Source organism: Cydia amplana, chromosome 2, assembly GCF_948474715.1.
Source record: "Cydia amplana chromosome 2, ilCydAmpl1.1, whole genome shotgun sequence".
Taxonomy (NCBI): Eukaryota; Metazoa; Arthropoda; class Insecta; order Lepidoptera; family Tortricidae; genus Cydia; species Cydia amplana.
Window position 1 is genome coordinate 84119 of NC_086070.1, and position 23988 is coordinate 108106.

Consider the following 23988-nt stretch of genomic DNA (forward strand, 5'->3'; position numbering starts at 1 on the left):
TTGAATTATAGAGTCATTTGGTTTATTGAATTATAGTCATTTGGTTTATTGAATTATAGAGTCATTTGGTTTATTGAATTATAGAGTCATTTGGTTTATTGCTTTATAGAGTCATTTGGTTTATTGAATTATAGAGTCATTTGGTTTATTGAATTATAGAGTCATTTGGTTTATTGAATTATAGAGTCATTTGGTTTATTGAATTATAGAGTCATTTGCTTTATTGAATTATAGTCATTTGCTTTATTGAATTAGAATCATTTGCTTTATTGAGAGTCATTTGGTTTATTGAATTATAGAGTCGTTTGGTTTATTGAATTATAGAGTCGTTTGGTTTATTGAATGATAGAGTCGTTTGGTTTATTGAATGATCGAGTCGTTTGGTTTATTGAATGATCGAGTCGTTTGGTTTATTGAATGATCGAGTCGTTTGGTTTATTGAATGATCGAGTCATTGGTTGATTGAATTATAGTCATAATTTATAGTCATTGGGCTTGAATTATAGTCATTGGGCTTGAATTATGGTTATTGGGCTTGAATTATAGTCATTGGTTGATTGAATTGTAGAGTCATTGGTTGATTGAATTGTAGAATCATTGGTTGATTGAATTGTAGAATCGTTGGTTGATTGAATTGTAGAATCGTTGGTTGATTGAATTGTAGAATCGTTGAATTATTGAATTGTAGAATCGTTGAATTATTGAATTGTAGAATCGTTGAATTATTGAATTGTAGAATCGTTGAATTATTGAATTATAGAATCTATGAATTATTGAATTGTAGAATCGTTGAATTATTGAATTGTAGAATCGTTGTATTGAATTGTAGAATCGTTGAATTATTGAATTGTAGAATCGTTGAATTATTGAATTGTAGAATCGTTGAATTATTGAATTGTAGAATCGTTGAATTATTGAATTGTAGAATCGTTGAATTATTGAATTGTAGAATCGTTGAATTATTGAATTGTAGAATCGTTGAATTATTGAATTGTAGAATCGTTGAATTATTGAATTGTAGAATCGTTGAATTATTGAATTGTAGAATCGTTGAATTATTGAATCATATTTTTAATTCATAGGTTACTGCAGTTAATGTTGCAGCATTACATTGAAATGATTTTAATATGATGATTTTAATATAAGCGATAATGAAGAGTGCATTTTTAATATAAGCGATAATGAAGAGTGCATGGTTGAACCTGTAGAACTCACCACAATTAAACCGAGATCGAGGAGGATTGATGGCCTCTTATTGGTTATATTATTATGTTTAAATATTATGTTTAAATTAAGACTTGATAAAAATAGATGTACAATAATAAACATTATCTCATTACTAGATAAGCTGATATATTAAATAATGCATGAACTATAAAAAACTCGTCAAATAATAGTAGATTACCATTGAGGCAGTTTTTAAAAGAGATAATTTAATAATAAGAGATATTAATTTCAACTGGGAGGTTATTAAAGACACGTATTGCGGTAAAGAATTCACTTTTATACTTTTACTTATTGCCGAACTTGAAATTTGATAATTATATTTATATTAGTGCGCAAATCGTAATTAAAAGATTTATTCTTAATATTTTATGTTTACAAAAAGGCGAAGCTCCAGTATGTAGATCTCAATTAACGCAAGTATTTCCTTGAAGAAATCTCTGAGTGAATATTGGTGATACATGTTGCGTGGGCAGTTTTCTTACAACCTAAACATCGTCGTAATCACCCCAGTAGTTAAATGATACCATATTTCAGTTACAAAATATGCGATTCCATGGTATACATTTTTGATTGTATTCTAGAACAAGTCGGAAGGTACGGATAGGTAAAACATCAGGTTTTTGCAGTTCTATCGTTTATGTCTGCCATGTAACATTTGAAACGTATAATTTATTTAATTCAACGTGTAGAGAAAATATTACTGGTCCTTTTTCTGCGGAAACACGCCTATTTAGGTGCTATGTTTATTCCCGAACTGCGGGATTTGGTATGCTGTAAAGACGTTTAGTGAATTAATATACTGTTCAAGTCTTTCATAAAACAATATGCATATTATAAAAAAATCTAATAGTCTGAAAATCCCAACGCGTCTTGCAATTGATGGACTAAGTACTTTGTCAGCTTGGATAAATCCTAACAAGCTAGAATATACGACCTTCTCTGAAAACATTGGGAGGGGAGCTATTAGGTATAGGTTTTTAGTACCAGATGATTAATGCATTGATAATGGGAACATAATAGGTCAAGTTGTACACAATAATTACTTAATTATCGCTGTTATTCATCATAGTAATATTTTATAAATTATAGTCAGGGTTAAAGTTACTGAAAGGTTCTCGGGAAATATTCCTGTCTCAAGAGTGAGGTTTATAATTGAAGATTTCTTGACATGATAATGGAAAATGATGTTGAAGCCACGAGAATTTGATTTGATTCGTGTGCTGACACAACTAAGTACTACCATTTTAGAAAAGATTTGAACTGGTTCATATTATATATGGCAGGAAGATTGATAGTGCTTCAGTCACGAGAATTGAATTGGTTCGTGTACTCTGTTGTTTCAGTCACGAGAATTGAATTGGTTCGTGTACTATCTACCTGCAGATAGAGATGATCATTACTCATGAAAATCGAATAATAAATGGCAATTAATGATCTGTTACCCTGAATTACTAGTCAAGGTGTACACTGTTGTGATTATTAACCCAATGTTGGATATTTTTAGCAAGTTGAGCGCCGCACCTCTACCGGCGTCCCCCGCCTCGCGCCGCCTGAGTCCGATGCGAGCCGTCTCCAGCAGGAGCCCGCCTCGCGCCGCCAGAGTCCGGTGCGAGTCCGGTGCGAGCCGTCTCCAGCAGGAGCCCGCCTCGCGCCGCCAGAGTCCGGTGCGAGTCCGGTGCGAGCCGTCTCCAGCAGGAGCCCGCCTCGCGCCGCCAGAGTCCGGTGCGAGCCGTCTCCAGCAGGATGTCTCCGGCAGAAGAGTAACAATTTTAACCCTTCGTATGCTTTAGTCAAAATTTACCACTGAATTAATAACCTTGAAACTGTAAATTCTAGTCCAAATTGTGTGGCAGGCATACGAAAGGTTATTTAGATGATGTTTTTGAGATTTTGACTTGCTGATGCCTGATTGAAACTGTTTCGTATCCTATGCGATTAGTGTATCCACTGTTAAGTAGTATACGTAGTCTGTCGGCCAAGTGTAGGGTTTCCACCTGGCACGTGTATGAGGACATACACGGAGTCAGGATGGACGAGTGTAGGGTTTTTGGTATTTAGCATACTTATTTAATTCGTTTTTAAAGTTACGGGTAGTTTGAAATAAGACCTAGCATACTTACTTAATAAGTTTTTAAAGTTAAGGGTAGTTTGAAATTGAAGACTGTTATTGGTTGGGTATAAAAAGAAAGACACTTGGCGGACAGCTCTCTTTGGTTGTTGAGTCGTGCTAGCAGGCGGTTGTCAAGAGAAGAGATTATTGTGAATTGGAAGAAGACAAGAAAATAAATGGATAAATATCTTCAAGGTGTTGTTATTTTTACAATTATGTCTGTCATTTACATAATCTCGGGACCATGGGGTCCCGGACAATTGATAGGCGTGCGTGGGGCCGAAGCCAACACGTAGAGGCCCCTTGTAAATAGACAATTTACTCTGTTATGTGACACTAACCGACGATTATCCCTGTATGCGCTATAGTAGTGCACCCCCTTGGGGCTTGTCCTTACAAGCCCCGGTTAGTGTAGGACTATTGCAAGAAAAGGAATAAAAATAATTGGGTTGAGATGCTAATGGACTGGTAACTGGGACTATGGAAAAGACTATGGCACCTGCCCTGATCATATGTTCAAAACACGAAAAAAATGGACAGGTGGTGACTCGCCAACTCACTATATGGGTCCCCGAAAACGGTCGCTCGCACGGAGCGACACGGGGACAACATTGCATGAGCGGCTCAGGGTGTGGAGAGGTGTACACCGCTTTCTACCCAGTGGCTGGAAACAGCCACTGTGCCAACTCGCGCTTACGCAAATTTCACTTCCACCCTGCGAGCATATAGCTCTGACACCCCACTCTGGACGGCCGGTTAAGAGCCAACAGGAGCTAAGATTAAAATATTTTAGGTAAATATACCCGTCTCGCTAACGGAAGCGGCTCCTAAAACTAGTGCGATAAGGACAAGGCGAAAAATCCTGCGTAAAAATATCAAAAATCGAGGTTTCGTACTCGACTGTTTCCTCTTCCAAAACTTAACCAATCGTAACCAAATTTGGAAATCTAAATGTTCATGACATTATCTGTGTCGGACCGTTTTGCTTTTTTGACTAATTGATGTCAGTTTGAATAGCATGCCTCTCATTGCGGCATAGTCAATTAGGTCATTTTGGCCATTTTTGAAGGGCTCTAGCGCCTTAAAAAACAAAAATATCAAAAAAAGCAAAACGGTCCGACACAGATATTGACAATATTAATCTGTGTTGAAAAAATCATTGCTCTAGCTTCAAAACCCACGGAGGAAACAGTCGAGTACGTTTGTATGGAGAAATGACCACTCCTGTTGGCTCTTAAGGCAAGCCAGAGGTGAGAGCTAGTCCTGCGGCCCCTGCTCAGTGTTCACTCCGACCGGCCAATGAAGGCAAGCCGGAGAGAGGGGCCTGACCGACTCTCGGAGGTATGGGACCCAATAAGGGACGTCACTTCCCATTCAGCTCGCCACAAGCTGCCCTGGGGGCTTACTATTATTATTATTATAAGTCCCGTTGTACAATTTAATAATGATAATAATTCCTATTTTATTGCAGGAAGGTACATGTATTATACCATTTTTGAATCTGCATGACATGTTTAATAAAAAGACGTTATTTTCTAATTACTTTTCTAGTAGGTATTTTTTTTCACAACAGGTGGTCAAAGTAGAAATTAATGTTTCGCTGTGATTTTATTTCAAGATTAAACCAGTATTTTATTGCATTTTACATTGTTTATCGACAAAATACCTCTTCAGTTATCTTAATTAACTATTCATGATGCCGTAGGTAGACATAAAAAAAAATAATTTATTGAGACCTTTCCGAGTGCACACTGACAATAAAAATGTTCAAAACGCGAAGGTTTTAAATATTATAAAAAAACTATACTCATCCTTTTCTTTTGAGTGCTGGTACTAGTGTTAGACAAAGATAGTATGACTCTCTCTGTCTATGTTTGAAATAAGACAGTTCTTTGACACACAACACAAAGTACACAAAGAGTATCGTAATATCACCAATGAAGCTCGCATCGCAAAAGCAAAAAAAACGCCTTGACGTTTTCTCGTTTCAAAGTCGCATAGTCGTCATGTTGCGTCAAAATTGCACTTAAATATAAGTAAACGGCTGCGAGCATGTTGGGTCGCGCCTGCCGCTCGCGCCAGTAACAAAATGTGTTGCGCGAGCCGCACCAAGCTCTCTATAGCCACATTCACGTGTAGTAGTTGGATCATGGTAAGTTGGCCCCTCATCAGTCCGAGGACTACACTCAATTCATACATAAAGCTCTCGACCAATATTTGTAGCACGATCCACACTGAAATGTAAAGAACCTGTAGGTAGCTATAACTAACCCTTTCATTGCCACTGAAATTTTCTAAATTCGCCCCGCCCCTTTGCTCTGGCCCGGCATTTTGCGTCTTATTATGTATTATCTTTGGATAATTTTCGTTCAGGTTTGTATTTTAAGGGTGGTATCTAATATTCCACCTGTCCAATTTCTTTGCCAATGTGTATTTTGTCTCGTATTTTGCTTAATGAGAGAGTGAGATGCAATGACATTGGACAAATATATTGGACAGATGGATGGAATACCACCCTAACGGCTCGGCCACGACATTGAGCGACTTGCGACGGCGGCAGCAATAACCATAGGTTTGAGCGAGACACAGCGATCGGTCCTTTCGTTCCCACCTATATGGTTGTCGCTGCCGCCGTCGTAAGTCGCTCAATGTCGTTACCGAGCCGTAAGACACGACAGATATATGAAGGCATTGCGATAATTGCTAGAGTTTTGTTTGTTGAGAGAATATTATCCTTCCTTCCATTTCAGGAGGAAGAATGCTTGGGTGAATTGATTTGCGTCGTAAACAAGACAGATTGCGAGAAAAGCATCGCGACGACGGATGCGGACTCTCAAGAATGTACGGAGGGATCCTCGGACAAAGAGTCGCTGTCGTCGGATAAGCAGTCGCGGCGCACATACGTGCTAGCGGCCGACAGCGGGAGTGACCCAGCAGCCTCACCCTCCCCTTCTCCCTCACCCACCCGCGCCCGTCCCGCCCTCCGCTACGATGCCATCTGTCTCAAGAGCACGTCCAACGTTAGCCAGAACCAGAAATTCACCATTGACGCCGCGGAGCCCATTCAAGAGGAAGGATTCGCAGACGCGAGCGACGAGCTGTCCGAGTGCCAAGCCGTCGACGAAAACCCGGACACCGCGCAACTACTTATAGAATACTCATTGCACGCCCAGGAGACCTGTACCCAGACCAGCAAAACCATACTCGAACTAGCTCAGACAAATTACGTAAAAATATATACAGACAGTAATGCCATTGAAACACAAACCTCCCGCGTATCCATTGTCGAAAACAAAACTATAGAATACAGGATAGAAGTAACGGGGTCGCAGACACGATTCACGAGAAATGAAGTTCCCTCGAGAGTGAGCGGCCGCGCCGGCGTCCGGCAACCGCTCGCCGGCGTCCAGCACTACCCGCTCGCCGGCCCAGGCCCCTCGCGAAGCGGCTCCGACGATTCCGGCACACTGAGGATAATCGACGACGAATCAGAAACTAAGTCTACAGAGGAAATTGAACAATCCGACCTTAGTGACAATAATACTTCTAAATACGATACGGACTTCACCGATTCACTCGAAGACAACCGCACTCGGCACGATGACAACAGCGACGGGAGCGTCCCGAAATCCGTGGATCGAGACGTCGAGGAGCTGTACACAAATCTAGAGAAAAGTTTCGATTTGCGTTCGTTTGACAGACCTCAGTTTGATACTCCTCGGTACGGCGCTCTGTCCACTTTGTCCGAAGAAACGATGAAGGAGAGCTCGGTGTCACGGCGAAACAGTACAAGAACGCAACCGAAAGAAAGCCGATACAGAAATAGTGTCACAACGTCTGAGCCGAGGACGATCCAGCCGTCCGCAGAGGGTGAGAGTAAAGAGCAATGGAGACTGCCTCCCATCGGCCGGTGTGAGCGCGGCGGCAGCCCGCGGCGGCGCCCCTACAGCCCCGGCGCCCGAGCGCCGTCCGCGCGCGCCTCGCGCGACCACGCTCGCGCCGACGCCGCCAGTGACCTGGCAGCTGGGGAACACGCCAATGTTGTTACCAGGATTGGTAAGAATAGTACATTCTTGCAGAGGCCGGGAAAGGTCAATTCGTGGATGAGTTTCGATTTTGACGGACGACGCGAAGCGGAGTCCGACAAAGAAGACGAATCCACGAATTGTTATTCCTGCCGAGGCATATATAGTGCTTTTCTCCAAACATGCGAGGAAATAAGGTAAAATAATAATAATTTAAGCATCACTCAAATCATGCTCAAATCGAACCTTGACATCAAAAATGTCAAAAATAATTTCCCTCTTTAATTACCTAATTTTTAAAAGTTAAAGGCACAAACTTATTCTGCCATTCAGTACCATTCAATATTCGTTCAGTCGATATAATTGTGCAATATAGTTGGTAAAAGCAGTAATAGTTGGTTGCTGGTTGGTTGGTTAGAAGCGCTGGTGGCCTAGCGGTAAGAGCGTGCGACTTGCAAATCTTGCAATCCGGAGGTCGCGGGTTTAAACCCCGACTCGTACCAATGAGTTTTTCGTAACTTATGTACGAAATATCATTTTTTATATTTGCCAGTCGCTTTTCGGTGAAGGAAAACATCGTGAGGAAACCGGACTAATCCCAATAAGGGTTGGAAAGGTTGGAAAACTAGTGCCCACGCCAATTCCTGGGATTAGTTGCCAAGCGGACCCCAGGCGCCCATGAGCCGTGGCAAAATGCCGGGACAAGGCGAGGAAGATGATGATAGTTGGTAAAACCAATTTGTCAGTCAGTAAGAACCAGGAAAACTATACCCATCCTTTTCTTTTGGGTGCTAGTAGTAAGACAAAGAAGTATGATTATCTCTGTCTATGTTTGAAATGAGAAAGTCCTTTGACAAACTATAGATGGTCAAGCAGATCTTGTCAGTAGAAAAAGGCGGCAAATTTGAAAAATGTAGGCGCGAAGGGATATCGTCCCATAGAAAATTTGAATTTCGCGCCTTTTTCTACTGACAAGATTTGCTTGACCATCTATATTATTCTATATACAGGGTGGATTTTCTTTTTGGGTAGTGAGGGCAGCTATCAGATCCCGTACAGCTATGCGAAATTGGTCTTAGAAGACCTTCCCTTCGTTTCAAATTGATGGAGATTGCCGGTTACAGATTTTGGAAAATACATACAGGGTGTGAGAAAAAGGTAATTTTTGACAAACTTTTTTGATGCCAATCGATCCCATTCCTATTGAGGATCAAAAGATTGTATGGAACCAAAAAATAATAATTACGGTAAGAAAAGCCACAAATCGGGGAAAACTTTTCCCATACAATTTGTATGAAAATGATAAAACCTTTATATTTCACATGCTATTTTTGTATGCCAATCGGTTCCAACGGTTCCATCGGTTGGCCTACAAAAATAGCATGTAAAGAATAAAAGTTTTAATTTTCATACAAATTGTATAGGAAAAGTTTTCCTCGATTTGTGGCTTTTCTAGCCGGAATTTTTTTTTGGTTCCTTACAAGCTTTTGATCCTCAATAGGAATGGGATCGATTGGCATCAAAAAAAAGTTTGTCAAAAATTACCTTTTTCTCGAATTCTGTACCTATGTTTTGTCCAAAATCTGTAAAAGCCAATCTTCATTAATTTGAAATCGAAGGAAGGTCTTCTAAGGCCGTTTTCTCGTAGCAGCATGGGATCTGGTAGCTGCCCTCACTGACCCAAAAAGAAAATCCACTATGTACGAGGGGCGTTCAAAATATTCTCGGTATTGATATCTTACGACCTCTTCTAAAATTTCTTTCGTTACTGGCCGCTAAGGTTTATTCATTGACATTAAAAAAAAGTATAATTCGAACCGAGATAGTCTTTTGTTTTTCTGCAATTGCTGAACAAACATGAACATCATGTGCGAATTGACAATGTTAACTAAATTAGAACATCGATGCGTGATAAAATTCTTGACAAAACAGGGTAAAAATCAAAAAACCATAAAAGAGGAAATGGATTGTGTTTACCGTGAGTCTGCTCCTTCTTTATCTACCATTCAAAAGTGGTCAAGCGAGTTTAAACGCGGAAGGGAGAGTATTGAAGATGACCCTAGACCTGGCCGGCCTGTAGTAGCTACTTCACAAGAAAATATTGATAAAGTGGAAAAACTTATATTGGAAGATGGTCGAGTGAAGGTAAAATCTATAGCACAAGTAACCAATCTCTCTATTGGTACCGTACATGATATTATACATGACCATCTTAATATGTCAAAAGTAAGTGCAAGATGGGTTCCGCGAATGCTGACTCGGCTTCAAAAAGACATGCGTGTAGCTTGTTGTTCCGATTTTATTGACCTGTGCGGTGAAAATCCTGATGAGGTGCTGCAAAGAATAGTTACTGGAGATGAAACCTGGGTTCATCATTATGACCCAGAGAGTAAACAAGAGTCCATGCAGTGGCACATTAAGGGTTCAGCTCATCCCAAGAAGTTCAAGGTCATCCCTTCAGCTGGCAAGGTCATGGCCACGATATTTTGGGATTGTGAAGGAGTATTACTAATCGATTATAAAGAAAAAGGTGTAAATATCACAGGACAGTACTACGCTAACATTCTACGTCAATTAAAGGATGTAATTAAAGAAAAGAGGCGAGGAAAGTTAACCAAAGGTATTCTGCTTCTGCATGACAACGCCCCCGTCCATACTGCTCATATTTCCAAGGCAGCTATTGTTGAATGTGGGTTTAAAACTGTTACTCACCCACCGTATAGTCCGGACTTAGCCCCCAGCGACTTCTTTTTGCTCCCCAATCTTAAAAAGGATCTGCGTGGAAATTAATTTTCTGACGATGAAGCATTGAAGGCGGCAGTGGAGGAGCATTTTTACACGAAAGATAAAAAATATTTTTACGAGGGATTAAAAAAAATAATTGATCGATCTTTTAAGTGTATGAACAGAGATGTGAAAAATACTTTATAAAAAGTATTTAAATACAAAATACAAATACTTCCTTGATATACTATTTCAAATGCAAAATACAAAATAGTTTTTGAATTTGTATTTAAAATACAAAATACGAAATAGGTATTTTCAAAATACTTTTTAAAAATACAAATACTTTGCGATAAAAGGTACTCTGAATAGTGAATACCTCGTCTGAATTAAAAAGTATTACTCAAAATATCCGAATTGAAAAGACTCTCTTCATTCTTTGAAAACAGTACTGTGTCAATCAGTCCTCTAAGTGCAAATTTCTAGTTGTTTGCTCATATTAACCGGAAGGATGGATGGATGATGGTTTATAACGGACAATTTTTAAAAGCATTAATTTAGATTTGTAATGTTTTACAGCTAGTATAATGCCTCTCGTTAGTGTGATGAAAACGTCTCGTTTGTGTAAAAAAGTTTCATCAGGGCAGAAAAGTTTGTTCTCCTCTCGTACCTTGAAACCCTCGCAACACTCAAGATTCCACTTTTTTAACCACTCGCTACGCTTGTGGTCATGTGCGACGTTACTAAACAGATTCAACAGTATGAGAGAGTTGCCAGGATTGTAACATCAGAAGAGATTGTAACTCCTACCTACATTAACTACTATAAAGTATTTTGTATTTTGAAAATAGAAAATAGGTCCCAAAAACTATTTCAAATAAAATACAAAATAGTTTTCTTCAAAAGGTATTTAAATACAAAATACAAAATAGGTATTTTGCATTTAGTATTTGCATTTTAAATACAAGTATTTCAAATAAGTCACATCTCTGTGTATGAACAATGAACATAGGGGGGGAGTATATTGATAAATAAAAATATCAAACTTTTCGTACTTGTTTGTTTTCATTCTCATACCGAGAATATTTTGAACACCCCTCGTATAAGCTTTATGAACACGGGAACACGGGTGAGATCGAATTTAAACTGTTGTGAGACATACTAACATTTAATAATTTTACGGTTTGGACAGGGGGGTGTCACTCCGCAGTTTAGGTACATTTGGCCGGCGCGCCCACCGGACAGGCGTATGGCAGTGGGCTACCGCTCGGCGTGCACGATAGTCGTGTCACGTGGCGCTCGCGCAAAATTGAAAATACACAATGGCTTCGAAACTTACTTCCGTGAGAATCAGACATACTATCTCCGGATAAAAAATGTATGTTTACATAATCAACGTTTGTAATTCCTACATATTTATCTTAAAAATAATAAATCAGTGGGTATAAAAGTCTCATTTTTTTATTCGGTAGACTAAAATGACAGTTCATAGTAAGAAATTACATTTTATGTTCATACTATGAACTGTCATTTCAGTCTACCGAATAAAAAAATAGACTTTAGGTATAAAAACTTGTCAAGTGATAACCCCGTGCCGACACTCACAGCTCGGTCATAAAACTGCGGCGCGCAAAGGAGATTCACGGTTCATGCGCGGTTATAAGTTTCAATTTTGCTTGCAGGCGGCGATATAGGTGTAATTTTATACCTAAATCTGACTTTTGTGAAGGAGTGAATTTTCTGTACGGTAGTACTATTAGTTATTCTGTGGTTTGGACTCGCTTGTTTTAAGTCACTCGCGCGACATGTTTCGGCCGTCGTGAACGCTGCTCGCACTGTTAGTGCTTGAGAAAGGAGACCTAGGCTCTCCGAAACATGTCGCGCGAGTGACTTAAAACAAGTGAGTCTAAACCGTAAAATTATTCAACGGATGAGATCCTTAAAAAATATAAAAATAATCTTTGATTTTATTAAGCAGTATTCGCACGATCATACACGAGCACAACGGTCTTGTAAGAACGAGACAAGTAAGGTCGTTTATCTTACTATCTCACTCTATCCTATAGTAGCTTGAAATGATAGCTGATCGGGTCGTGTATTAGACGCGGCTCGCGGCTATAATAATGGCTGTTGGCGTTTTTTATTTAAAAAAAAAGTAAAAAAGCGGCCAAGTGTGAGTCGGACTCGCCCATGAAGGGTTCCGTATTTAGGGGATTTATGACGTATCAAAAAAAACCGGCCAAGTGCGAGTCGGACTCGCACACGGAGGGTTCCGCACCATCAACAAAAAATAGAGCAAAACAAGCAAAAAAACGGTCACCCATCCAAGTACTGACCCCGCCCGACGTTGCTTAACTTCGGTCAAAAATCAAATTTGTTGTATGGGAGCCCCACTTAAATCTTTATTTTATTCTGTTTTTAGTATTTGTTGTTATAGCGGCAACAGAAATACATCATCTGTGAAAATTTCAACTGTCTAGCTATCACGGTTCGTGAGATACAGCCTGGTGACAGACGGACGGACGGACGGACGGACGGACAGCGGAGTCTTAGTAATAGGGTCCCGTTTTTACCCTTTGGGTACGGAACCCTAAAAACTACTTACTAAATCTCGTTCAAACCAATTTTCGGTGGAAGTTTGCATGGTAATGTACAGTCGACGTCAAAGATATCTTTACGTTTTTCGCCTTATTACAAAGGAGTAAGGTGCAAAAGTGTAAACATATCTTTGACGTCGACTGTACATCATATATTTTTTTTAGTTTTATCATTCTCTTATTTTAGAAGTTACAGGGGGGGGGGGGACACATTTTACCACTTTGGAAGTGTCTCTCGTGCAAACTACTTATTCAGTTTAGAAAAAAATGGTATTAGAAACCTCAATATCATTTTTGAACACCTATCCATAGTATCCATAGATACCCCACACGTATGGGTTTGATGAAAAATTTTTTTTGAGTTTCAGTTCTAAGAATGGGGAACCCCCAAAATTTATTGTTTTTTTTCTATTTTTGTATGAAAATCTTAATGCAGTTCACAGAATACATCTACTTACCAAGTTTCAACAGTATAGTTCTTATAGTTTCGGTAAAAGTGGTTGTGACATACGGACGGACAGACAGACAGACAGATAGACAGACATGACGAATCCATAAGGGTTCCGTTTTTTGCCATTTGGCTACGGAACCCTAAAAACACTACAGTAATAAGTTATTACTGTAGTGTTTTTTTACTTCCCGTCCGCTAGAACAGGACATGGATAGTTTGATTTTTTTTTATTAGAGTTTGACAATAACGAAGAACTTCCCGTACTATTTTTGCTACAATAAGGTGAACATTTCCGAGCATATTACAATCTTTTGATCCTCATCCATTGGATCGGATTGGATCCATTGGAGAAAATTATATTTTGTCCCTATTCTACAGTATTTGGGACATTAGTAACACATATGGAAGGATATAAGAGCTTCAGTAACTGTTTGCCAGAGAGATGGTGTGTCACCATTGTTGTAGGGTTCGTACTGTTCGTAGGTCCCGCCGACCCGCACCGCTTACCGTCGCTCGTGGAGCCCGCGCCGGCGCCGGCCAGCCGCGGGGACGGCGCGCCCGCCCCCCGCTACCCGCGCGCCGGCTCGCCCGACACCATCAGCATCGGCGGCAAAATCCAGCAACTCAAGATGCCACCAGCTCACAAAAAGCGCCTGCTCCACCAGTTCTCGTAAGACTCAGTTTTGGTTAAGCTTTAGAATTAAGAGCTTTTTTATGCTTTGTTTTTTAGGGTTCCGTACTTCAAAAGGAAAAAACGGAACCCCAATAGGATTACTCGTGCGTCTGTCTGTCCGTCCGTCTGTCACAGCCTATTTTCTCCGAAACTACTGGACCAATTAAGTTGAAATTTGGCACACATATGTCAAGTTTGTGACCCAAAGATGGACGTGTAACGTAAATAATTGAATTTTAAACATGGAGGCCATTTTTGGGGGGTAAATGAGAAAATTAAAAAATAAAGTTTTTCAAACTATATTGTGTTACATATCAAATGAAAGTGCTCATTGTAAGGATTTTTTTTATTCCCCCCATCCCCCCTTATCTCTGAAACTACTGGGTCTAAAATTTTGAAAAAATACACAAAATAGTTCTTTACACCTATAGATAACAGGTAAACCTATTAGAAATGTGCAGTCAAGCGTGAGTCGGACTTAATGCATGGAACCCTTGGAACGCGAGTCTGACTCGCACTTGACCGGTTTTTTTTTTGGCAAAATTTACCATTGCTCGTTTAACTGTAGGTAGGACGTAGGTATATTGATTTATGATGGTGGCTGATGGTATCTACCATTGCGCAGGGGCACCTCGAGCCCGTATAGCCGCAGCTCGTCGCCGGGCAGCGCTCACTCGCGCTGGGGCGGCGCGGGCGCAGACGTGGCGGCGCGCGGCTGCGACGCGCTGTGTGCCGACGTCATCGCGCGCCTGCGGCAAGCCTGCAGGTCAGTCTGCCTGCCGTACCAGCGCTTGATGAAGATATCGACTTGACTAATTCCTAATATAAATATGATGGTGTTAAACGTGAGAAAACGATGGAATGCTGTGGTGTGAAGACTAAGGCGTTCTTTATGTCGCAAGCAAATTGTAAGATTCGGCATTTTACAAACGGCGTCGTCATTATACAAACGTTCTCACGTTTGCAAATTGACGAAGGTATTATATTTGGTTAAATTCCATGCACAAAATATCGCCAAATGCACCATCATACTCCATTTAAAATCAAAAGTTTGTTATAAAGTTAACACCTACTTACCTACATGTTACTTGTTTAGCACTTGCGCGCGGATGACATTCGAGCAACACGTGAGCCGGTACGAGAGCAGCGACAGCTGCGGCGCGAAGTGGTAGGTTTACTTTAACACAATTATTTTTCAATATCTTTTCACCACTCATCATCCTTTTTATAATAGATAGATAGATAATATTTATTTCTGTTTGAAAATTTACATGTTACTTCCTTAAAAATAGCAGAAATTCACAAAAAGATCGTCAAGTGTATACAAACAAAATTTAAAGAATAATAAAAATAATAGTAAATTGTGAAATCAATAATGTCAAAAATAAAATAGAAATAAAATTAAAATGTCGTACAACTTAACTAAAATCTAAAACTATTTTGTATATAATACTAGGGCTTTCCTAGGTAATATAATGTCAAGTTCCATAAATAAAATGTCAAAAATGAATACAAAAAACCAAAATAAAATAAAACAATAATTTCAAATTAATGTCAAGTAAACATTTTTAATATTTGTATTGTTCACTGTACTCTTTTACAGAGTACAGCGATGTCGTTAATAATAGTTCTTTGCACCATCACACTAACCCTGGGTTAAGCGATTAATCGTTAACCCAGTGTCAAATTGTACTGGTGACCATGGTAACTCCAGGTTTGACTGGTTAACCCGGGTTAGTGAAATGGTGCAAGTGGGCCTAAGTCGGCGATCAAACATGTCGTCATCGGTCTCATTTCTGATACTGGCGGGTAGACGTTCATACAGCGACGGACCTATTACTCGCGGGTTCTTGTCGAGTAGCGCTAGCCGCCTCGGCACGGGTAGTAATCGTCCCGTTTGACGGGTTATTCTGCCGAGCATAGTTGACCGTTTAAATTGGTCAATATTTCTACGCGTAAACATTATAATTTCGTAGACGTATAGCGAGTAATATGTCATTATGTTAAATTTTTTGAAGAGCTCTCTACACGAGTGCCTCGAACTCGCACCCGCCAATATTCTTACAGCCCGTTTTTCCAGTATAAATACTCGGTCTGAATCGGTTGAGTTGCCATACAAGATTATACCGTAGTGCATCAGTGAAAAGAAATACGCGTAGTATATTTGTATTAAGGCGTCATTTGAGACAATTGGTTTCAGTTTGCGCAGCGCAAACACAGCGCTGCCTAACCTTTCACACAAGTTGTCTATGTGATCTTTCCACTTCAGCTTGGCGTCGATGGTGAATCCGAGGAACAAACCAAATAAACCAAAATTTATTATAAACTACCTGACACAATTAGAAATAAGAATACCATTGAATTCAAACGTGCATTGATGACATTCTTAACAGATAAATGCTACATTGTCTCTCGGATTATTTGAATATTATTTTTTTATTTTTTCTCATTTTTGATTTTTGACAAATTATAAAGGATTTGTCTTGGCTAGTTTTTACGGATAAGCATATAGGTAATATATAGGTATTTATCTATGTTACTTTTTCAAAATTTTGGTTTGTTTTTAAAAACTAGCCAAGACAAATCCTTTATAATTTCAGGATTTTCTACACAGCACAGAACTTGGCACCCATATAGTAGTGATGGGTAGGACATCAATTTAAAATGAGTTTGTATGAGTACCTCATTTTCTAAAATGAGGTGTTACAATGTCTTACTTCAAATGAGGTGAGGTACTAGCATATTTTCAGCGTCGACTATTCCATTAATTCCAACGGCGACAAAAATATTTAATGTATATACATATTTATGTATTCATCACTTCCTTTATAAATAAATAAATAGTAACATTTAATTGGAGTGCAATTCTGGAGGTTAAGAATAGAACTTTTAGGAGAAAGATAATTTTAGAATCAAGTAAAATGAATAGAGGAGTGAAGTAAGACATTTTTTCGGTACGAAGTACTGCGACAAATTAACAAAATGAGTGGTACAAATGAGGTGCCTCACGAGTGAGCGACTCAACACTACCATATAGATCTCAATTCTTTTGTCGGCGAGTCAACAACGACACATAGTCTTAATATTGAACTTGGCTCTCATTTCACATTTATGTTTTTGTTGGGATATCATTACTTTTTGTACAGAAATTACTATAGTATTCATCATGAAAGCAGTTTGCCTAAGCTCAAAAGGAGACCCTCGCTAACACGCGGTTAATTGTCAAAAAGTTTCAGTTTTTAGATTTTTTCTTTTGTATACGCCTAATAATCTACTTTCATACCAAATATCAAGTTTGTAAGTGATCTAGAAGTGGGTTAGGTTTTTAGCCTATAAGTATTAATTTTTTTTTTTCCATCGAAATATCAATAATTTCCAGTTTTCCGATTTTTCCCTGCCTCTATATGCACCTAATAGTCTACCTTCATGCCAAATCTATCTCTAAGTCATCTAGAAGTGGGTTAGGTTTTTGGTCTATAAGTATTAATTATTATTTTTCCATCGAAATATCAATAATTTCCAGTTTTCAGATTTTTTCCTCTATATGCACCTAATAGTCTACCTTGATGCCAAATATCAAGTTTCTAAGTCATCTAGAATTGGGTTAGGTTTTTGGTCTATAAGTATTAATAATTTTTTTCCATCTAAATATCAATAATTTCCAGTTCTCAGATTTTTCCCTCTATGTACACCTAATAGTCTACCTTGATGCCAAATTTCAAGTTTTTAGGTCATCTGGAAGTGGGTTAGGTTTTTGATCTATAAGTCAGTCAGTCACAAAAATGCCGATTTTTAAACGTTAATTTATCAATAACTGTTTGAGCTATGTTTATGAAATTTTGTATTTTGTACAAGCTAAGGGACTTGAATACATGTGCCAAATTTCATGTGTGTAGGTTAAGTAGGTTTCAAGTTGTGAAGGCGTCAAAAGTAGCTCGAAATGGTTCGTGTAATATTACACACGGTTGCTGTGTCGCCAGTTCCTTTTTCTTTGAACTTGGCTGGACACGCTACCGCGTGTCTAGATTCACATGTCATTTAATTCCTTTGATATCGATATATTTATTTTCTGCACATTATTTTAATCTAGATTTAAGACAACCTATTTTGGAGAGATTTTAATCTTAAACATAGGTACAATAATATGTTTAAAATTGAAATCATTTCTACATATGTACACATGTTTTTTGCATGCCTGTTGGTCAAATATAGCGACATAACACCACTTATTGTAAGATTACCATCACTGTATGTACTACCTATATTTGCAAATAAAACATTTTGAATTTGAATTTGATAATGTTTGATAATATATGTTATATTAGAATATAATTAATTTCAGTCAGTCCGAAATGGATTAAGTTCAAATTGTATTAATATAAAACAAGATGTGCCCTGATTAACTTATGTAGATGAGCATGTGTGTACCTATTATAATAATGTTAGTGTTGGTGGTGTCAGGGCGGCGGCGGTGGAGGTGATGGAGGACATCCCGCGGCTGTTCCGCGGTTTCTGGCCCGCCGTGCCCGAGCACCGCCTCGCCGACCTACTGCGACTGGTATTAGCATACCATGTTTTTATTTTAATCAACATTTCACTTAGCTACACTTCACCATTATCAACACAGCACTCGCCGTTATTACATACACATTTGAATACACCGCGCGATCTAATCTTATCCTCTATGGCTTTCATTTTTAAAGCCGATTGATAGAAACTAATTTCCCTTTACTCGACCCCTTTTTATACAATCAGCGTAGGTATACTGTTATAGGTACAGTCACGCTCCGTGATTGTTATGCCATTTAGAGTTCCAGCTAAATTGGACATTCCATAGCGTAAGCATTGATCATCCAATTTGGCTAGGACCCTAAACGGCTCAACAATTGCGGAGCGTGATGGTATATTCATTGCAACCGCAAATGCGTATGGCTGGTAATAAGTGCGTTAATAAAGTTCCTGTTTAATATAAATATGTAGGTATAATAACAGTTAATATCAACTCAGGTGACGGCACAAGTGGAGTCTCCGCGAACGCGCGTGGCGCGCACCGCGTGCGCCGCGCTGGCCGCGCTGCTCAGCCACACCGGCTACACCAAGAGGCCGGTGAGTTACTGTAACATCGCAAGTAGAGCCCATACCTACACTAGTAATAGTTACTGGTTATTTTGTCTTCTAAAAGTCGATTTTCGCTCAAGTCAAGCATTTCTTTAAGTACTTAAAAATACCATAATCGGTTGCGGAACGGATGTTGGATCCGGACATACGAAAGCAGATTGCCCGAGTCAAAACGGAGACCTCCGCTAACGCTTCGGTGAATAAAAAGCGAGAGTTACATTAGTTGGTACTTGGAATGTTGTGCGCAGGACTTCGACGAAGCGTTGGCGGCGCTGCTGGGCAAGACGGGCAGCATGGCGTCGGCGCTACGCCGCGCCGCCAACCTCGCGCTCGACCAGATAGTCGCCGCCGCCGCCACCGCGCCTGCACTCACCTCGCTCTGCCTCTACGGTGCCAAGTGAGTGTTAGTCTTCGACGAGGCGTTGGCGGCGCTGCTGGGCAAGACGGGCAGCATGGCGTCGGCGCTACGCCGCGCCGCCAACCTCGCGCTCGACCAGATAGTCGCCGCCGCCGCCACCGCGCCTGCACTCACCTCGCTCTGCCTCTACGGTGCCGAGTGAGTGTTAGTCTTCGACGAGGCGTTGGCGGCGCTGCTGGGCAAGACGGGCAGCATGGCGTCGGCGCTACGCCGTGCCGCCAACCTCGCGCTCGACCAGATAGTCGCCACCGCGCCTGCACTTACCTCGCTCTGCCTCTAATACGGTGCCGAGTGAGTATTAGTCTTAGACGAGGCGTTGGCGGCGCTGCAGGGCAAGACGGACATCATAGCGTCGGCGCTACGCCGCGCCGCCAACCTCGCGCTCGACCAGATAGTCGCCGCCGCCGCCACCGCGCCTGCACTTACCTCGCTCTGCCTCTACGGTGCCGAGTGAGTGTTAGTCTTCGACGAGGCGTTGGCGGCGCTGCTGGGCAAGACGGCCATCATGGCGTCGGCGCTACGCCGCGCCGCCAACCTCGCGCTCGACCAGATAGTCGCCGCCGCCGCCACCGCGCCTGCACTCACCTCGCTCTGCCTCTACGGTGCCGAGTGAGTGTTAGTCTTCGACGAGGCGTTGGCGGCGCTGCTGATGGGCAAGACGGGCAGCATGGCGTCGGCGCTACGCCACGCCGCCAACCTCGTGCTCGACCAGTAGTCGCCGCCGCCGCCACCGCGCCTGCACTCACCTCGCTCTGCCTCTACGGTGCCGAGTGAGTGTTAGTCTTCGACGAGGCGTTGGCGGCGCTGCTGATGGGCAAGACGGGCAGCATGGCGTCGGCGCTACGCCGCGCCGCCAACCTCGTGCTCGACCAGTAGTCGCCGCCGCCGCCACCGCGCCTGCACTCACCTCGCTCTGCCTCTACGGTGCCGAGTGAGTGTTAGTCTTCAACGTGTTTCAGCATGGGGAGTACTTACATAATTAAATGATCAAGTTTTTAAAACTGATTTGCAAAAAAAAGATCACGAAAATATTATGGACACCAAAATCTCAAGTTCACCAAAATGTTATCGTTACCTAAATGTTAAGGTTGTGTAAAACCGAATCAGAGCACCCCACTTTCCAGGTGGTCTTGGCTGTCCTAACCCTAGAGAGCAATTGTGAAAACGGAGGTGTGGAGGGAGTTCACGCGAGGGCGGAACGCTGCTCTGCCGCAGCGTCGGAGCTACCCAGATCCAACAGCTTCACCCCCCTTACCTGCACCCCCCCATTAAAATTTTGCTGTATTCCCTTATTTCATTGTGATTCCATACAAACTAACCATGGGGTTCTGCGCCATGGGGTCGGACTGAGGGGTAACCCTTGATGGCCAATATTTTTTTTGTTTACAAAATCAGCTCATCAGCAAAGAGTATATTTTGCATTCCCTTTCAGCATTCGGAGGAAGCGTTCTCGCTAATATGTAGACCAGGTAGTTCACGAACGACGCCTTCAACATTGTCTGTTGTCAGTCACAAGAGCGGGCTGGTGCGGTGCGCGGCGGCGCGGCTGCTGGTGGTGGCGGCGGCGCTGGCGGCGGGCGGGCGCGGCCTGCTGCGCGCGCGGCCGCGCTCCGCCGCCGACGCGCGCCGCCTGGTGCTGCGCTCGCTGGCCGCGCTGCTGGACGACCGCAGCCAGGACACCAGGTCGGTGTCGGTGCGAGCGGTCGTTTCAGTTAGCTCTGAGTAGGCTTTAAGAGTCCGCAGCGAGCTCGATTCTCCATACAAACGTAGCTACGCTCTCATTTTAAAACGACTAGCTAGATTGCTTTGAAACGGTGTATAATCCAGTGAAATTGTAGAATTTCGTATCGTGGCTCTTCTGCGTCAAATCCGGTAGTTCTGATTTTTTGCAGACTTATTTATGATGTTGGCCCAATTAATAATCCAGGTTTGTGACCTCGAGCGCCGAACGCAACTTTGTCAAAAAACGAAAAAACTAAAATTTCGAGTTTGTTTTAGATTTGGGCGATTATAACCCTAAAGAACTAGTTAGGGTTCCGTACCCAAAGGGTAAAAACGGGACCCTATTACTAAGACTCCGCTGTCCGTCCGTCTGTCTGTCACCAGGCTGTATCTCACGAACCGTGATAGCTAGACAGTTGAAATTTTCACAGATGACGTATTTCTGTTGCCGCTATAACAACAAATACTAAAAACAGAATAAAATAAAGATTTAAGTGGGGCTCCCATACAACAAACGTGATTTTTGACCGAAGTTAAGCAACGTCGGGCGGGGTCAGTACTTGGATGGGTGACCGTATTTTTGCTTGTTTTGCTCTATTTTTTGTTGATGGTGCGGAACCCTCCGCGACTCGCACTTGGCCGGTTTTATTTTTGATAGTGCCTTCCTTAAACGTTTTTAAAGAAGACTTAATTTTCTACAATCCGAGATTAGAACTGTCTCTGTAGATTGAACAGTTTCCGAGATAAAGGCTTTCAAAATTTAGGTTTTTTTTTTTAATTGAGCTCGTAAGCTAAGTGAGTGCAGTGAGTATGCACTTTTGACTCAGGCGATGCCGCTTGGTACAATTGTTCCTAAGGTCAAACAAAGCTGATTTGGCCCAGTAGCTACGAGATCGTACAGTGCCTACCCCCCAAAAAGGGAGGGGAAAGGGTCAGATCCCCAGGTCCAATCTAAACTATATTTCTTCCTGCTCTTAGCAACTAGAGCAAGTTATATATGATTTTCATATAATTTAGGGCTTCCTACTTATTCTATAAAGTATCACTTCAAAGCATTCATACATTTTTTTGTAAAAATATGAAGCGGATTGAGTGACGATTTCCATAGAAATGTAATTATGGCCAAAGTCAAAAGTTAAAAATCTTAAAAAAAACACTTAACTTGGCTTTAAAAGTATGAATATAATGTTTTCATCCCTAAATTGTATGAAAATTAGGGCCAAATCAGCTTTGTTTGACCTTAGGAACAATCGTGCCAAGCGACATCGCCTGAGTCAAAAGTGCATACTCACTGCACTCACTTAGCTTACGAGCTCTATTTCAAAAAAAATCTAAATTTTGAAAGCCTTTATCTCAGAAACTGTTCAATCTACAGAGACAGTTCTAATCTCGTATTGTAGCAAATTTAGTCTTCTTTAAAAACATCTAAGGAAGGTACTATCAAAAACTAGTCCTTTAGGGTTAGAATCGCCCAAAACTAAAATAAAAACGAAATTTTCGCGGTTTTTTTCGATTTTTGATAAAGTTGCGTTCGGCGCTCGAGGTCACAAACTTGGATTATTCATTGGGCCAACATCATAAACAAGTCTGCAAAAAATCAGAACTACCGGATTTGACGCAAACGCAAAATGTATAAAATTACTGGATTATGTACTTACAACTCGGAAGAATAAAGACTTACAATAGAATATAATAAGGTATATCTATGCCTGTAATTAGTTTATATAGCTTCAGATACAATAGGTAAAAAAATACAGCATTTTATTTTGTTAGGCAATTTTGTTAATGTAATGAATGTGTTGATGACACACAGATGTTACATAGAGATATAAGTCCAGCACAATTCTGCCGACTTACGGCGTGCAAATTTACTATACATACTTAATTACTAACATGCATTTACTCTATATTTACATTTCACAGATTTAAGCCCTTGCTACACGGTCGCCGACAAGCCTTCTAACCGTCTGTCCTTGGTCTGACCTTGGTCAGTTTTGGTCAAATTTTGTTGGAAACAACTGTCTACACGGTCCGTCCAGACCAAGGCCACGCGGTCTGCGGGGCTTGTCGGCGACCGTGTAGCAAGGGCTTAATTATTACTTAATAACAATGTCACTATTTATAAATTGCTAATTACCAAAATGAGTATAATTATATTAACGGATTTCCTACAGAATACTTGCATTAATTAAATTATAATTAGTTAAACCATTTTACATACAATTAAATTGCCCTTTATTGCACATAGTTATTCAATCTACAGTTGGTTTCTTTTAAGAATTCCTTAACTGAGTAAAAGCACTGCTCTTTCAACCATAAATTAAGTTTTTTGCAAAAATTGTTATAATCCATATCCGTTATTTGTTTTGGTATAGAGTTATAGATTAAACAGGCCATGTAGTAGCATTTTTTGTTGGATGTAATCCTAGCATACATTTTTTAGTCACGGTCAGAGCGCCGATACCTAAACGTGTTCGTGAACATGGATGTTTGGTTGTGTCAGAAAGTACGCGGAGCGTCTGTACGCGCTGCTGCGGCCGCTGCCGGGCTTCGAGGCGTTCTTCCTGGCGGACGTGGAGGCGCGCGCCGCCTGCCGTCTCATGAAGAAGCTGGACCCGCCGCTGGCCGCCGCCGCCGCCGCCGCCGCGCCGCGCCGGTGACCAATACAACACAAGTATGTCATTATTATTGTTACTCTGCCTGCCTATCGACCCGGCACCGAGGGTGCATGTTGTGGTAGTTCAGTGTTTTCGTCTATAAAGTTGATAACGGTGATAAATTTAGTTGTGTTTTGGCAATAGGAGAATAATACTGATATCGTAATAGGTTTTGATATGGATTTATTGTACCAGATAATATAATATTATAGGACATTCTTACACAAATTGACTAAGCCCCACGGAATGTACCTAAACAGTTTACT

At 41.0% G+C, this 23988-nt stretch overlaps 1 protein-coding gene across 1 annotated transcript; it reads left to right on the plus strand.

The window, feature by feature from the left end:
• The first annotated feature begins 5342 nt into the window (after positions 1-5342).
• Positions 5343-23725, plus strand: LOC134656658 (uncharacterized). Its single transcript, XM_063512222.1, has 10 exons — positions 5343-5489; positions 6088-7402; positions 13618-13804; positions 14433-14573; positions 14904-14975; positions 18269-18365; positions 18815-18913; positions 19174-19322; positions 20853-21026; positions 23569-23725. Exons 1-10 carry the CDS (start codon positions 5427-5429, stop codon positions 23723-23725), a joined length of 2454 nt encoding a protein of 817 aa, XP_063368292.1. The 5' UTR covers positions 5343-5426.
• Positions 23726-23988: the final 263 nt, after the last annotated feature.

What these genes read in the sequence shown, in the direction of transcription:
- LOC134656658 (XM_063512222.1), top strand. Translation starts at nt 5,427, where the DNA reads ATGTGTTGCGCGAGCCGCACCAAGCTCTCTATAGCCACATTCACGTGT. An exon ending in TACCAGGATTGGTAAGAATA is followed by an intron (nt 7,403 to 13,617) that starts GTACATTCTTGC and finishes TACTGTTCGTAG; the next exon opens with GTCCCGCCGACCCGCACCGC. An exon ending in CGCCTGCTCCACCAGTTCTC is followed by an intron (nt 13,805 to 14,432) that starts GTAAGACTCAGT and finishes ACCATTGCGCAG; the next exon opens with GGGCACCTCGAGCCCGTATA.